Here is a 13,135-nt window from a genome sequence, read left to right as displayed (position 1 = left end):
ATTTTTTATCTTTATATCAAATAGACAAAATATAGTACAGAAAGTGTTTTCACGATTTTTAATTTTGAAATTATAGCCTTTTATATATCAAAGCTTTAAGTTATAATGAACTCATCCATTGCTGCATATATGAACAATGTTACCTTTTATAATATATATACACACTTTTTTAATACAAATAATAACTAAGTAAATATTTTATATCGTATAAAAATTTACACATATATACATTACATTATTTCTTGTAAAACATTTCTATAACTTTTTAGTATCGTGAGAGTATAATAGGAAAGTTCTCAGTGACTAAATAATCATCTTCAAATAAAATGATAAGATTTACCTCAAATTCTGAAAAAAAAATATTGCACAAATTTATGTAGTTTACATTTTTAACGGAATAAAATAGATGCAACAAAATATTCTTACCAACTTTGAAGTTGCTTGTGCTCAAAGTAGGACATGTAAATAATCTTGGAAATATCATGTAAATTGGAATAGCAAGATTTGGGCAAGGATTGCCTTCGCCGATTTGTATATTTTGTATCTCTGTCGCTGCAAAATACAGTCTCATAAATTTTTACCATAATGTATCAATTTTTACATGGATTAATTTTATTCTTACCGTCTCTAGAGTATCCTTCTGCACATCCACAGGTTTCTACCCTCACTAATTGTAATTCTATGGACTTTATAACAGCTTCACAGTGTTCAATCACTACCTACAAGTACAGATAATAAAAATACAATATTACAAATAATAAAATATGCAAAATAAAAAAGTTATCTATATATATATACTTCTCCTGTCAAAGGTTCAGAGAGTTTGCAATACAGAGAGTTTAATCTTCCCGAAATACAAAACTTTGGTACATTAGGTCTATCCCTAGTATTTTGCAGAGACTCTGGCATTATTTTGAAGAACACAATTTTGCTGTGTTCTTTTTCTACTTTGCTATTGGGTTTATCTTCCACTATAAACTCCAATGACTTGCTCACATCTTTTGCAAGAAAATTTCTTTTTATATCACAGCGTATTAAGTACTGTATATTTACAAAAACACCGTGATATGTTTCATAAAGAGATTTATTTCCTCTTGGCTTTAATGGTAATTCAAATGGTATTTCTGTCTTGCCACTAGGAATCTTTCCAGCTGGAGCAACATCTAATGTATATTGTACTAATTGTATCGGCTAAAAAAATAATTAAGTTTTTTAGAATCTATTAGAATCTATTTATATCTAAGAGAAAAATATAATAAATTGACTGCGTAAACTGCAAAAAATTGCTTTAATTCGAGATTCATAAAACGCATTAATTGTGCAATGAGCAATAAATAGGAGATTTATTCATAATAAAGAAGATATGTACTAACCTTAACTGAATTATAAAATGCTTCGAATATACCGACATTTTTTGAGCTAAGTTGCAAATTTACCGAGCCTTCCATAGTGAGAAATATGCCATCGTGCTTTACGTCTGAGTTACTCTTTAATAATATCAGACCAGCCACCACCTCCTATAATATAACCTCAACTTTAGATCTGAATATCGAGCAAAAAGAAAAAGATTACTTTTAATAATCTGATAAACAACTAACCCCCTCGTAATATATTTTGCTCGCACGTTTTAATTTGATATCTATATTGATAGACATGACTTTTCGAATATTCTATGACACTTGAGTTTCGAATATCTATATCACTTGACAGCTGTCAAATGAATCGGCTCATCATCTGTCAATCAAGTGGAATTAGCTGTCAATGTATTAATTATATGCACAAAGTTCAGACAGCTCTGTTATACTCAGCTGATTTAGAATTGAACAAGCTATTCAAGCAACTGTCACAATCAGCTGTTTTGTAACCAAATTTGACAGATCACAATCTCGACCGGAAGAAAGACATAAACAAAACATATATATATATATATATATAGTATATATATATTAATATATATATATATATATTAATATATAGTATATATATATATATATATATATATATATATATATACTATATATTAAATCGTGTGGAAATAATTACTATATTTTAGTATTTACTATATTTTAACATATATTAATTCTGTGTATAAAAATGAAATAAATAATAATTATAAAACAAAATTGCGTGTAAATGACACATTTTTAATATCTCATCATATAATGTGATCTATATGTATTGCGCTGTCTTAATTGTTTTTCTTTGTATTCACATTCTGTTTATTTTCTAATATTGCGTGCGAGAATATTTTCATTCTTTATATTATAAAAATCTGTCTTTACAATTTACAAGCATTTTTTGCAAGCAGATCAGAAAGACCATAGATTTTTTGTACGTAGAAGTACATGTTATGCTTTCGATCTATATAGTTTCCATAGTCTATGACTCAGCACACGATCGACCAATCGGGATCGACTGGATCGTGATTTTGCTGCGCGCGCAGCTGCACTTACGAGATTCCTTAACTCGCCCCTCTGACCCCCGGAGGCGCCACGGAGCGAACAAATTCAAATCGAGGGAAGACGTTACTTTATGGTCCGAGTTTGTGTGACCTGTGTTACTTTTCGGAGGAAGCAGAGAATACATATTATTTTGGCTTCGCGAAAATAGCAGTTTTCCCTGCACGAAAGTGATTGACAATGGCGACAAGAAATCGGACCGCAGTTACGGTGAGTAGATAATTTATATAAACAATCGAGGAAAATATTTCCCCTCTATTAATGGAGGTCATCGATAAAAACCCTTTAAATGTCCCTTGCGTTCTTTTAAAGATACTTGCCACGTGATTGATATATTCGCCCCAACAACGATCCTTTCATTTTCCTGGAACGTGAAGCATTACTATAAACGTAAAGCTTAATTATGTGATTTTCCACAAATTATTTCTGGGATATTTGCCTCCCTCTTCCGCGGACCTTTAATTGCCCGCGAAATTAATTACACAGAACGTTCACGAACAAAGAAATTGAGCACCGAATAATATATTTTATCGTTTCATAGAAAACTTATCGTTTCATAGAAAACTTATTTTTATAAAAAATATATAAACGATAGTTATTTATAAATGTGAACTTAAATAATGATTTTCTTCCTCATGAGTTTTACCCTTCTCTCTGCAAAAATTTTTTGCCATGTGTAAAATATTGATTTATATAAAAATATTGCATTAAATGGAAAAATATATATATATGCATATTACATAAGAATATATACATTTTTTACATTATAAAAATTCTCAGAATATTATATTTTAAATGCATAAATTTCATCCAAGATTTTTCTTCTATTTTGTGTTGCAGATGAACCATGCAAATCAGGAGAATGTTAAAAATGTAAAATCTTCAACTATTTTACCAATGAATATAAAAAGGGCGGCACTAGGAGAAATAAGTAATAAAGTTAATACATTGAGAGGTGCACAGCCCATAGATAGGACTAGCTTACTGCAGAAGGATAAGAAAGTGGTAATATCTAAGCGACAAGCTGTGAAACCAAATGTGTCTGAGAAGCCAGTGCAAGTTGTACAGCCAGTTATTTCTGTCACGGCCAAACTAGATAATGTGTCCAATGCAATCATACCAACAATTCCTGTTAGTCACAAGAAAAGAGGGATACCATCGTTTTCGACAGACTTATTGAAGTCTGAAGATATTGACGAACAAGATAAGGGAAATCCTGTTTTAGTTTCTATCTACACCAATGATATACACGAGTATTTAAGGACATTAGAAAAAAGGACCCTTATTACAAAAGGATTTCTAACGGGCCAGGAAGTTACACCCAAGATGAGGAGTGTACTGGTAGATTGGTTAATCGAAGTACATCAACAATTTCGATTAATGCAAGAGACATTGTATCTCACGGTTTCAATTATTGATCGTTTCTTACAGGTAAAATTAATGCAGTGCGACAACATAATACATTAATTTTTTTAGTGTAAAAGTTTAAATGTTTTTCAGACTTTTATATTATATATATCTGTATGTACTTTATTGTTGCAGTCTTACAAAACCATAGACAGAAAGAAACTGCAGCTGGTAGGTGTGGCAGCTATGTTTATCGCTAGCAAATATGAAGAAATGTATTCGCCGGATATAAGTGACTTTGTATACATCACAGACCAGGCATATACAAAGTTAGACATATTGGAAATGGAAATGCGCATAGTGAAAATTCTAGATTATTCATTCGGCCGGCCATTACCGCTGCATTTTCTTCGAAGATACAGCAAAGCTGGGAAGGTACATACAAGTGCATTTGTTGAAACATTTAAGCTTCCACTTCATTTGCATTATTACAAATTATATATTATTGTAGATATAGCATAATTTTTAAGAATATAAATTATATCATTTTATTTTAAGGCACTCCCTATACATCATACAATGGCCAAGTATTTCCTTGAACAAAGTTTGGTTCACTATGAAATGTGTCATTATCCACCTAGTCTCATTGCTGCAGCAGCATTATATCTAGCATTTTTGTAAGAAATAACATCTCTTCTTATTGCATATTTCGAAATATCAATGATTAATAAACAATAATTATTCTCTTGTAGAATTATTGGTAATGATGAGGAAGACGAAGGCAAAGATATCTGGACAGACACTCTAGCATATTACAGCACCTACTCTAAGGACAATGTATTACTTGCAGTGCGTGATATAGCTGCCATGATAATGAATGCAGAAACAAGCAAGTATCAAGCTGTGAGAAAGAAATATGTCCATGTGAAACATATGAAAATTAGTATTCGACCAGAGCTCAAGTCGCCAATTATGATTGCCATTGCAGCAAGAAGTAATGAAACAGAATTATAATAGAACATAATTTTTATATTTGTGACATTATTATGTTGAGATATATTTTCAATAAGATATTTGTATGTTATATTTTAATGTATCGAGCATGCTAATCATGGATGTTATAGTTCATGAGAAAGAAAAGAGAAAGAGAGAGAGAGAGAGAGAGAGAGAGAGAGAGAGAGAGAGAGAGAGAGAGAGAGAGAGAGAGAGAGAGAGAGAGAAAGAGAGACCGCGTCCTTCAAAAGCAAAGATAAAATGAGTTTTATCACAAAGTGATGAATGTTATATGAATTAGATACTTGGTGTACAAATTTCTTATTGAGTCTATTCTCGTTAAGTCACAAAGTAGCGAAAAACAGGACGTATTTAGAGATTATATACAAAAATTTGTTAAGATAAGCATGAAAATTTAGTCAGGTATTACTGATGGACTTTATTTTGGACTGCCATAGTTAAACTAGGTATATAGCAGAAATTAAAATGCATCTTTTATAATGAAATATTAAATAAAGCTTTTAATTTTTTTATTCATAGCTGATTATAAAAATATTTTAATTTTGATATACGTCCTACACATACACGCGTGCGCACATACACAAAACTTTTAATGTCACCATATAGAAATATATAAGTATTCCAAGACATATGTACTTCATTTTTTTATGCTTTTATATTCATATTTTCTCAAATATATTCTTTTAATTAATATGGAAACCATTTAAGTTTACTTGCTACTTTGAAATATAAATTGCATAAAAGTTATGTGCAAAAATCAGAAATTAGAATTTTTGAAGATTATTTATGAAATTTTTATCAATATGGTGATATAAAGTTTATACTTTAATTATATACGTTATATTACTATATATCCTCTATAATATGTATATAAAATAACTATTGTATAAGTATATTTGCTTGAAGAAAGATAAAATTTTATATTGTTAGTTAAGTAATCTAAATTTTAACAATTCCAAATTAAGAATGATTGTTTAATATATACATGACAAAATTTCAAAATTAAATATCCAAATGGCCACTACATATATATATTTAGGCTTTATTAGTTACAAATTATAAGATACTATAACTATACATATATCTTTGTAAATAAATAAATAACTGAATTAATACAATTTATTTGCATTAATTAATTGGAATCACCAGTTACTCTTATTATGCAGTAAAATAAAATAAAATCTTCTTTATACCTATATATTTATAACATAACATTTTGTATAACTCACTGACTAAACTCTTCAATTCATTCAATCGGCGATTAATTTATCAGATTAACTGATAGTTTGCAGATATTGAATAAAATTATTAATATTTTATTTGTCTGATGAAAAGAAAAATTAAATTAGAAACAAATTTATACGATTAAAAATGTCAGAGGCAATCGCCAATTAATAAATTAATTAAAATTTATCAATTTAATCAGTCTAAAAACTCCTAGTCTCTCATCGATGTCATATTAAATTATGACGTTAGAAATGTGAATTTCTTACAAAATACGTTGAGCTGTAAATCACATTTAAAAACTGAATGAAACTAAACAAACTGAATATTCATTTAACATTTAAGTTCTTTTATCTGCTGAAAAAATATTTATTAAAAAAATTAAGGAAAAAAAAAGCTTAAATTTGTTTTAAAAATTTTTCAGAAAATATCTAAAACGCAAGATGTTACATCAGTTTCAGGCGGATGTGTTATGTATCGTTCTGAAAAATAAAGATTAAAAAAAAAAACACAAGGAATGCAATAGATATCGTTCTAATACTATATTGCACGAGTACTTACCCACTAATTTAATAGGTGCAGTAATTTCTTGAATTTGTGCCGGTGTATAAATTGTCATTCTTTCCTGTTAATAAATTAAGAAATATAAAGCATGATTCTCGAAAAATGAGGAATATTTTTAATAATTACTCACCAGCTCGGCTAAACTTGTAGGGGCTGATTTGTTCCAAATTTCGGATTTACTACTCTCCACCAATTGGAAAAAGTTATTTATTTCAATGTGGAGCTTTTCCGCGCATTCATCAAATTCGAAGCGCATCAATGTTTGAACAAGTCGAAACCATTCATCTGTAAATGAAAAATGTACATCATTAATCAAAATATACATTATTGGGCGTTTGTTCAACCACAATGCAATTATTAATTTATTATACATATACTGTGAACAAACCTCTATTTTTATACGCAGTAGTAATAATTTGATAAAGAGCGTGTATTAGGCCTAAATCTTCAAATGTACTACCTTCCTTTAAACTTAAAAGTTTCCTCTCTTGCTTTCTCCGATTTTTATTTGATCGATAGCTTCTCCTAAAAAAAAGGTACATATTTGCACATGTCTTACTTCAGATTTAGATTATAAAAATATAACATATAATAGAGAGAGATATGCACCTGGAAGCTGTAGACGTTCGCGATTTTTTACTTGAAACAGAACCTGCGATACTGCTTGTTTCGCTAAGGGAATCTGTAATTTCTTTGCCGAATATCGGTTCGTCATTACAGATCGATTCGTCAAACGGTCGCATTTGTCTCATGCTTAATTCTGTTCTTATCACTGCAAGACGCGACTTATGCCTAAGAAAATCTTCTTTAAAGTTATCCAATTGCAACATTGCATGTTCTGCATGTTCCATTACTCCAGGTTTAATATGTGTCTCTGTAAAAGTAACAAATAGTTGAAATATATGTATCATAATGTATTTAAATTCAATTTTTTAAAATTATTTTTTACACAAGTTATAAATTTATTTTTAAAGTTTGGCTTTACGTAAATTATACAATACAACTTATGTGTATTAAATATTAATCTACTTGTTCTTATTAATTACTAACCACACAGATCGAGACGTTGAACATCATGTGCTATTCTTATGGCACGTTTCCAAATTTTTCCCTCGCACAATATTGCAACAGCTTCTTCAACGTCGTTTAAGTAATCTTTTAGTATTGTAGCTGCATCCTCATAATTTCGTTCTACTTTTAAGCATTTCATCAGCAGTCCATAAAGTTCGCGTGAATCACTAGAACTGAAAAAATCGCTTTAATTATTACATAGTATAAAATATATAGTATAAAATAGCACGCATTATAAATGTATCAATTCTGATAAGGACAGAATAATGTTTGTGTACATAGAAATAAAAAATTATATCTTTACCTTAATTTCATTTCTCTCGATACCGTGATTGCGTCTTGCCAACTATCGCCTGATGTGCTAAATGCTTTTAAAGCTCTGTCGAGATCGCCACTTCTATAAAACATCATACCGGCTTCTCGATATTTCATTTTACTTAATAAAAATTCTCCATAAGCTCGAGCAATCTTTTTATGCTCCGTACTATTTATCTTAAACAATTTCAATGCCTTTGAGTATAATTTCTGATTTTGTATTAAATTAAAACATTCTTCAAACTTGGTCGAATCTTTGGATATATGTTCGAGCGCTGATTCATAGCGTTTAAGATGCATATCAATCGAATACTTCATGTGATTTTCACTTAGTTTTTTCAAGCTGTTTAAGAATGGAACATATTCTTTGGGATCCTTCGACGACTTAGAGGCCACAAGCATTGTCAGTTCGAAATCATACATGCCTAATGCGATGTCGTATAAAATATCTATGTTCACAAAATGTAGCAGATACTTCAGCGCATCCTCGGCAGATGTGGAAGAACGAGATCGTGTTGACCTTTGTGAATCCTCCAGTATCTTGACTTGTTTTACTTTACCAAGTGCTTTTTCTAATCCTTGCTTCTCGTGATTTTTCACCAAGCTTACCAATATCGGTTGTATCAGATTAGCCGCGTCATGTCGTCGCTCCATAATATCTCTCAATAATTTACAAACCTTGTTAACTTTGGTTTCGTTACTTTTTGATGTCGCGACCCATCGTGCAGAACGACTGGGATAACAATTCGCATACATCTTGCTAGTGACGTCTTCGTTTTGCAATTCTGACAAAAACAGACTTAAGTAACCTGGATTCGCGATTTCTTCCACAAACTTTTCTGCGTTATCCATGAACAGTTTCGAATCGTGATCGTACATTAAATTCAAGTTTATACGTTGTTTCTTCATTATGTTAAACGCTGCCCGATAATTACAGTTATCGAGATAAGATTTTAATATATGCAACGATAATGCCCTTGGTTCTATACATTCTAAGTTTCCTCTAGGCATCTGCAAAATTGTCTTCGAGTCGTGAGGTATCGCTGCTATTATATGAGAATCTTTCTCCACTCGTCTGATGTAGATATCTGTAACGATAAAAAGTTAGAGAAGAAATATAATAGTGTATTATATGTGTATATATATATATGAAATGAAATGGGTTAAAAAGAAGATTCACCTGCAAGTGATATCTCGTTAATGCCACTTTCCCAAGGCTTGACAGTTAAATCATGTTTACTTAGCTGCTTTATACCGCTTTCGTTTAACGGAACACAAATCAATGTGTGTTGTTGTGTTGTGAGAAGCAAGAAATCGGAATGCACATAGAAACTCGTAATGTTCTTGGCGATTTCCTTTCCATCAATCGAGAAACAATTTGTCCAAGACAGAGCAATAATAACATCTTTTGAGTCAATTTTTATAACTTCCACTTTTTTAACTTCCACGTAATAGTGTAGTTCTCTTAAGAATATATTTTTTGACTCAAGTTCTTGTGCGTCTTTGGTATATTTGAATACTTCACGATTTATTACTATATAAGCCGTATTTATATCAGGTGAAGGAATTATATATTCTATTGAATTATCTACCACAAAAAATTTCCTATGGAAAAAAATTTTAATTTATATATCTTTTTATGACGTGCGCGCAGTTTTACGTATTTTTAAAAATATATAATAAAATTCAGAAGAAAAAAATTACTTACTGTATTGCCAAAATATCGTTCTTTTTAGAATATATTTCATATAGAGACAAAACGCACAAGAGATTATGTTCATTCATAGTCATAGAGAATAATATAATATCTTCTGCAAGCCATAAGAAATGATGCATGGTATATACACATTTATCAATTTCTGTCATGTTCAAAGTCGAAAAATCAATATTGTATGACTGTAAAACTTCATATTCTGGTATAGAAGAATCCTACAAAAGGTAAATTATATATTGTGATGAGCAAATTCTTAAGCCTTGTGTCCACGATGCTAGAAATCGGTCCGAGAACTTGGACCGATTTCTAGCATCGTGAACACAAGGCTTTAATGAGTAAATTAACTTATATTTCAGTGATTACCATTATTCGTTTGAAAAACGTCAACTTGTTACTACACGATATAGTACAGAACATATTACTGTTTATCAAAGACGTCTTATCATTGATACTTGGTGCAAAGGCAATAGCGTTTACTGGTTCTTGCATCTGTAAAGTTTGATGCGCCATTGGCGGTGGAACGATTCCATCTTTGAAACTAGTAACTAGCGTTTTGTTTCCATCAATAACGGCAATCACAGTATTGTCATCTACAGTTTTGCCTCGACTGTGATTCACGCAGCAATTAAAAGAGCAAAACATAATTTCTTTTAATGTTACAAGAATTAGCTTCTTTTTATCATAGCTTTCAGTCCTCCATGTTGCATATATCAGTGGATTGTCCATAGAAAAAATGATGGTTTGTTTGAGATACCAGTGACAATTATTCTCTGTATACAACTGCAGTATTGTATTCAACGTTTCTAATTGTTCGCAAATGATAGCCAAGACGTCTGAATTTGGTGACCAAAGTAGATCTTTCACCTGCAAAATACCTGTTTAGACAAATTTGCAATTATACGAGGCAATCTGGAGAAATTGCATATTTCGATATTTAATACCTTTACTTCTTTTGGTGCAAAGGGAAGTGGAAAATCCGCATACTTAAGACCATTTTTTTCAAACAGTGCAACCACATGTTTATTGGCCAATCTTTGGGTTGTGGCAATTAGATTTCCTGATGGTTGCCAAGCCAAACATTCTTCCAATCCATTAGTTGGTTCACTGGTATAATATAAAGTACCCTTTCGATCAAATACTTTAAATTGTCGAATTTTCATTAAGCTATGCAAGAAACTGATGGCGAATAGAGCACCGTCTCCACGCCAAGTGATTCGAGGACGATCATCATCCAATTCGTTTGCATTTAGTTGTTCAGGTTTAGCTTTGGCTGCTGCTTTCCCTGCCGAACCATGAAATTGGGTCTCTTTTTTGCCCCAACCAACAGTAACAAATTGTTTTTCTCCAAAGTCTTTCGAATATAAATTCGCCTACAATATCACATATATAGATGTTATAATTTTATAATTATAAAATTATATTAATTATATGCATTATAATGTATATTTGTACAATAAGTAAAATTTAATGAGTTTATCTTGCAAAGATACATAATACATTACCTCTGATATTACTTGAAAATCAGACACCATAATGACATACACAATTCCTTCACATGTTACAGCTATAATGATCTCATCATCTGGACTAAGTTTTATACACTCTAGGCTGGTAGTAATAAATATCATCTCTTGTTCGAAACTGCAACTATCTGATGTATCCAATTTGGCAATAACACCAGATTCATATGCACAATACATCTCCTGTTTTGTGACACAATACTCAAATCCAACAACCTTGCAGTTTTCATCTCCATAAATATTGGTAACATCATTATGATCATTAAAATCACTATCACTATTATCCAGAGTCGATATTGTATGGCACTGTTGATTGTCAAATAAAATGTATAAATCGTTATAATTTGGATTAATCGTACAATGTATAGGATGCAAAGGTCGATGATTATTTCCCACAGTGATATCTTTTAAACGTTTGACACTCCAACGTCGTACTCGATGAATCGCTAAGTTCTTCATGATTTTCGGTATCGTCGCACGTGTACTTATTTATCTTCAATCTAAAAATAGAAGATGCATTTTATTAACGATTAGTTTCAACATGCAAAAATCATAGTGAAATACGAGAGACATTTTGTGAGATACGAAATACATCTCCAATATAATTCTGAATATAATTTTATTATATTTTGTATACAAAGATTGAAACTAACCTTAATACTCGATCACTTGCCGCGCAAACACGCGAATTTGATCCGGACAGCCAAAACAAAAGAGGTTAGTCGTAATTTATCGTAACTGAAATTTCTTGTGCACTTTTCGTTTTCTCTCTCTTTCTCTCCAACTTCTAAATATATGTCCATTTCATTTTCATTGTACTTGCATCTACACTAGTGCAGGAAGTTCAGCCTAAAGCTGGGTTCACAATAGGTGATTTATGCCCTAAGCTTTAAGAAATTTACGATGCGCAAGTAAATCTGCGCGGCTGATTTGAGAACAAAGGACTGTCCCTACTGTATGTAAGTATACTGTGCTTTTGTCCTGATTGGCTAATCACTAATTCCACTGAACCAATAGATTTTCAGACATTACATATCGCGGATCGGAGCACCAATAAAAAATTATCACGCTAAAATGAACATCAGGCACAGAATGAAGAGAGAGATATCTTCACTTGAATAATACTTGGTTCTATGCGCAACGCGCAACACGGGACGAGAGAGAGAGAGAGAGAGCGCGTGTCGATGTCGATGTGCGCGGTGCGTTCGACTTTTAACCTTCAAGTGGCGCCGCGTCACGCGGTCGGAATTCGGCGCGCGGAGTGGGGGGCTGTGGTGGGGGTGAGAGTGGGGGGACGCGCGCGCCGGTGCGCCGCGCGGAGTGGGGGGCTGTGGTGGGGGGTGAGAGTGGGGGGACGCGCGCGCAACCCCCGAACCCCCCCACTCGCACCCCCCCACTCCGCGCGCCGAATTCCGAATTCCGACGCGTGACGCGGCGCCACTTGAAGATTAAAAGTCGAACGCACCGCGCACATCGACACGCGCTCCAATATTATATATTATATATTCTATGGTTGCGTCACAGTATATTTATATATAGTAGGGACACACAGCGTCGGAACCTTTGATCTTTTTCAGCTGACCTTTCAGCAGTCCGCCATGTCTTTAGGTTGCAGCACCGTATCAATATTTTTGTTGTACCCATTACTACTAAAACAATTTTGCGCGAAATATTTTCGATATATTATTTTATAGTCATTTTTTCTGAATAAAAATTAAATATTGCATAAAACGCGAAATCAAAATGATAGTATTGTAGTTTTACAGATTATATTTTACTATAAATGTAATCACAGTAATGGAGTTATTGGGTTCTTTATGTTGAACGAGATTGGCATGACTTATAAAAATGGTCGCTTACGATGCGCAAGCAAATCTGCGCGGCTGATTTGAGAACAAAGGACTGTC

General features: G+C 32.2%; 3 protein-coding genes across 5 annotated transcripts; 1 reads left to right on the top strand and 2 right to left on the bottom strand.

The window, feature by feature from the left end:
* Window positions 1-129: 129 nt before the first annotated feature.
* On the bottom strand, window positions 130-1,903 carry LOC145942753 (vacuolar protein sorting-associated protein 26C). Of its 3 annotated transcripts, XM_083049760.1 has the most exons (6): window positions 1,599-1,903; window positions 1,374-1,517; window positions 799-1,191; window positions 623-719; window positions 427-552; window positions 130-348 (listed from the first exon to the last, which is right to left on the bottom strand). In XM_083049760.1, the coding sequence occupies exons 1-6, from the start codon at window positions 1,653-1,655 to the stop codon at window positions 266-268; spliced, it is 900 nt and encodes a 299-aa protein (XP_082905886.1). In that variant the 5' UTR covers window positions 1,656-1,903; the 3' UTR covers window positions 130-265. The 3 variants fall into 3 exon arrangements, with proteins under 3 accessions (XP_082905886.1, XP_082905884.1, XP_082905885.1); XM_083049758.1 differs by having other exon boundaries at window positions 130-552; XM_083049759.1 differs by having other exon boundaries at window positions 264-546.
* A 603-nt stretch (window positions 1,904-2,506) lies between these two features.
* On the top strand, window positions 2,507-5,024 carry LOC145943084 (G2/mitotic-specific cyclin-B-like). Its single transcript, XM_083050407.1, has 5 exons — window positions 2,507-2,669; window positions 3,300-3,890; window positions 4,002-4,241; window positions 4,365-4,483; window positions 4,559-5,024. Exons 1-5 carry the CDS (start codon window positions 2,640-2,642, stop codon window positions 4,818-4,820), a joined length of 1,242 nt encoding a protein of 413 aa, XP_082906533.1. The 5' UTR covers window positions 2,507-2,639; the 3' UTR covers window positions 4,821-5,024.
* A 1,348-nt stretch (window positions 5,025-6,372) lies between these two features.
* On the bottom strand, window positions 6,373-12,428 carry Elp1 (elongator complex protein 1). The gene is made up of 13 exons (XM_083050406.1): window positions 11,882-12,428; window positions 11,211-11,728; window positions 10,650-11,078; window positions 10,072-10,572; window positions 9,703-9,923; window positions 9,175-9,599; window positions 7,984-9,082; window positions 7,659-7,852; window positions 7,218-7,482; window positions 6,997-7,133; window positions 6,739-6,893; window positions 6,606-6,669; window positions 6,373-6,526 (listed from the first exon to the last, which is right to left on the bottom strand). Exons 2-13 carry the CDS (start codon window positions 11,685-11,687, stop codon window positions 6,465-6,467), a joined length of 4,029 nt encoding a protein of 1,342 aa, XP_082906532.1. The 5' UTR covers window positions 11,688-11,728; window positions 11,882-12,428; the 3' UTR covers window positions 6,373-6,464.
* Window positions 12,429-13,135: the final 707 nt, after the last annotated feature.

Source organism: Prenolepis imparis, unplaced genomic scaffold (assembly GCF_030444845.1).
Source record: "Prenolepis imparis isolate NDT839.2.m4 unplaced genomic scaffold, iyPreImpa1.0 SCAF_11, whole genome shotgun sequence".
NCBI lineage: Eukaryota > Metazoa > Arthropoda > Insecta > Hymenoptera > Formicidae > Prenolepis > Prenolepis imparis.
Note: the sequence above shows the minus strand (reverse complement) of the source record. Positions and strands in the feature narration are given on the sequence as shown.

Bases quoted from the DNA above. Each gene is read 5' to 3' on its own strand.
- LOC145942753 (XM_083049758.1), bottom strand. From the start codon at position 1,655: ATGTCTATCAATATAGATATCAAATTAAAACGTGCGAGCAAAATATAT. The intron at 1,518-1,598 runs GTTAGTTGTTTA...GTTATATTATAG, and splicing joins GCAAAATATATTACGAGGGG to GAGGTGGTGGCTGGTCTGAT. The intron at 1,192-1,373 runs GTTAGTACATAT...TTATTTTTTTAG, and splicing joins CATTTTATAATTCAGTTAAG to CCGATACAATTAGTACAATA.
- Elp1 (XM_083050406.1), bottom strand. From the start codon at position 11,687: ATGAAGAACTTAGCGATTCATCGAGTACGACGTTGGAGTGTCAAACGT. The intron at 7,853-7,983 runs GTAAAGATATAA...CGATTTTTTCAG, and splicing joins TCGAGAGAAATGAAATTAAG to TTCTAGTGATTCACGCGAAC. The intron at 6,670-6,738 runs GTGAGTAATTAT...ATTTATTAACAG, and splicing joins CTACAAGTTTAGCCGAGCTG to GAAAGAATGACAATTTATAC.
- LOC145943084 (XM_083050407.1), top strand. From the start codon at position 2,640: ATGGCGACAAGAAATCGGACCGCAGTTACG. The intron at 2,670-3,299 runs GTGAGTAGATAA...TTTGTGTTGCAG, and splicing joins GAAATCGGACCGCAGTTACG to ATGAACCATGCAAATCAGGA. The intron at 4,242-4,364 runs GTACATACAAGT...TTTTATTTTAAG, and splicing joins GATACAGCAAAGCTGGGAAG to GCACTCCCTATACATCATAC.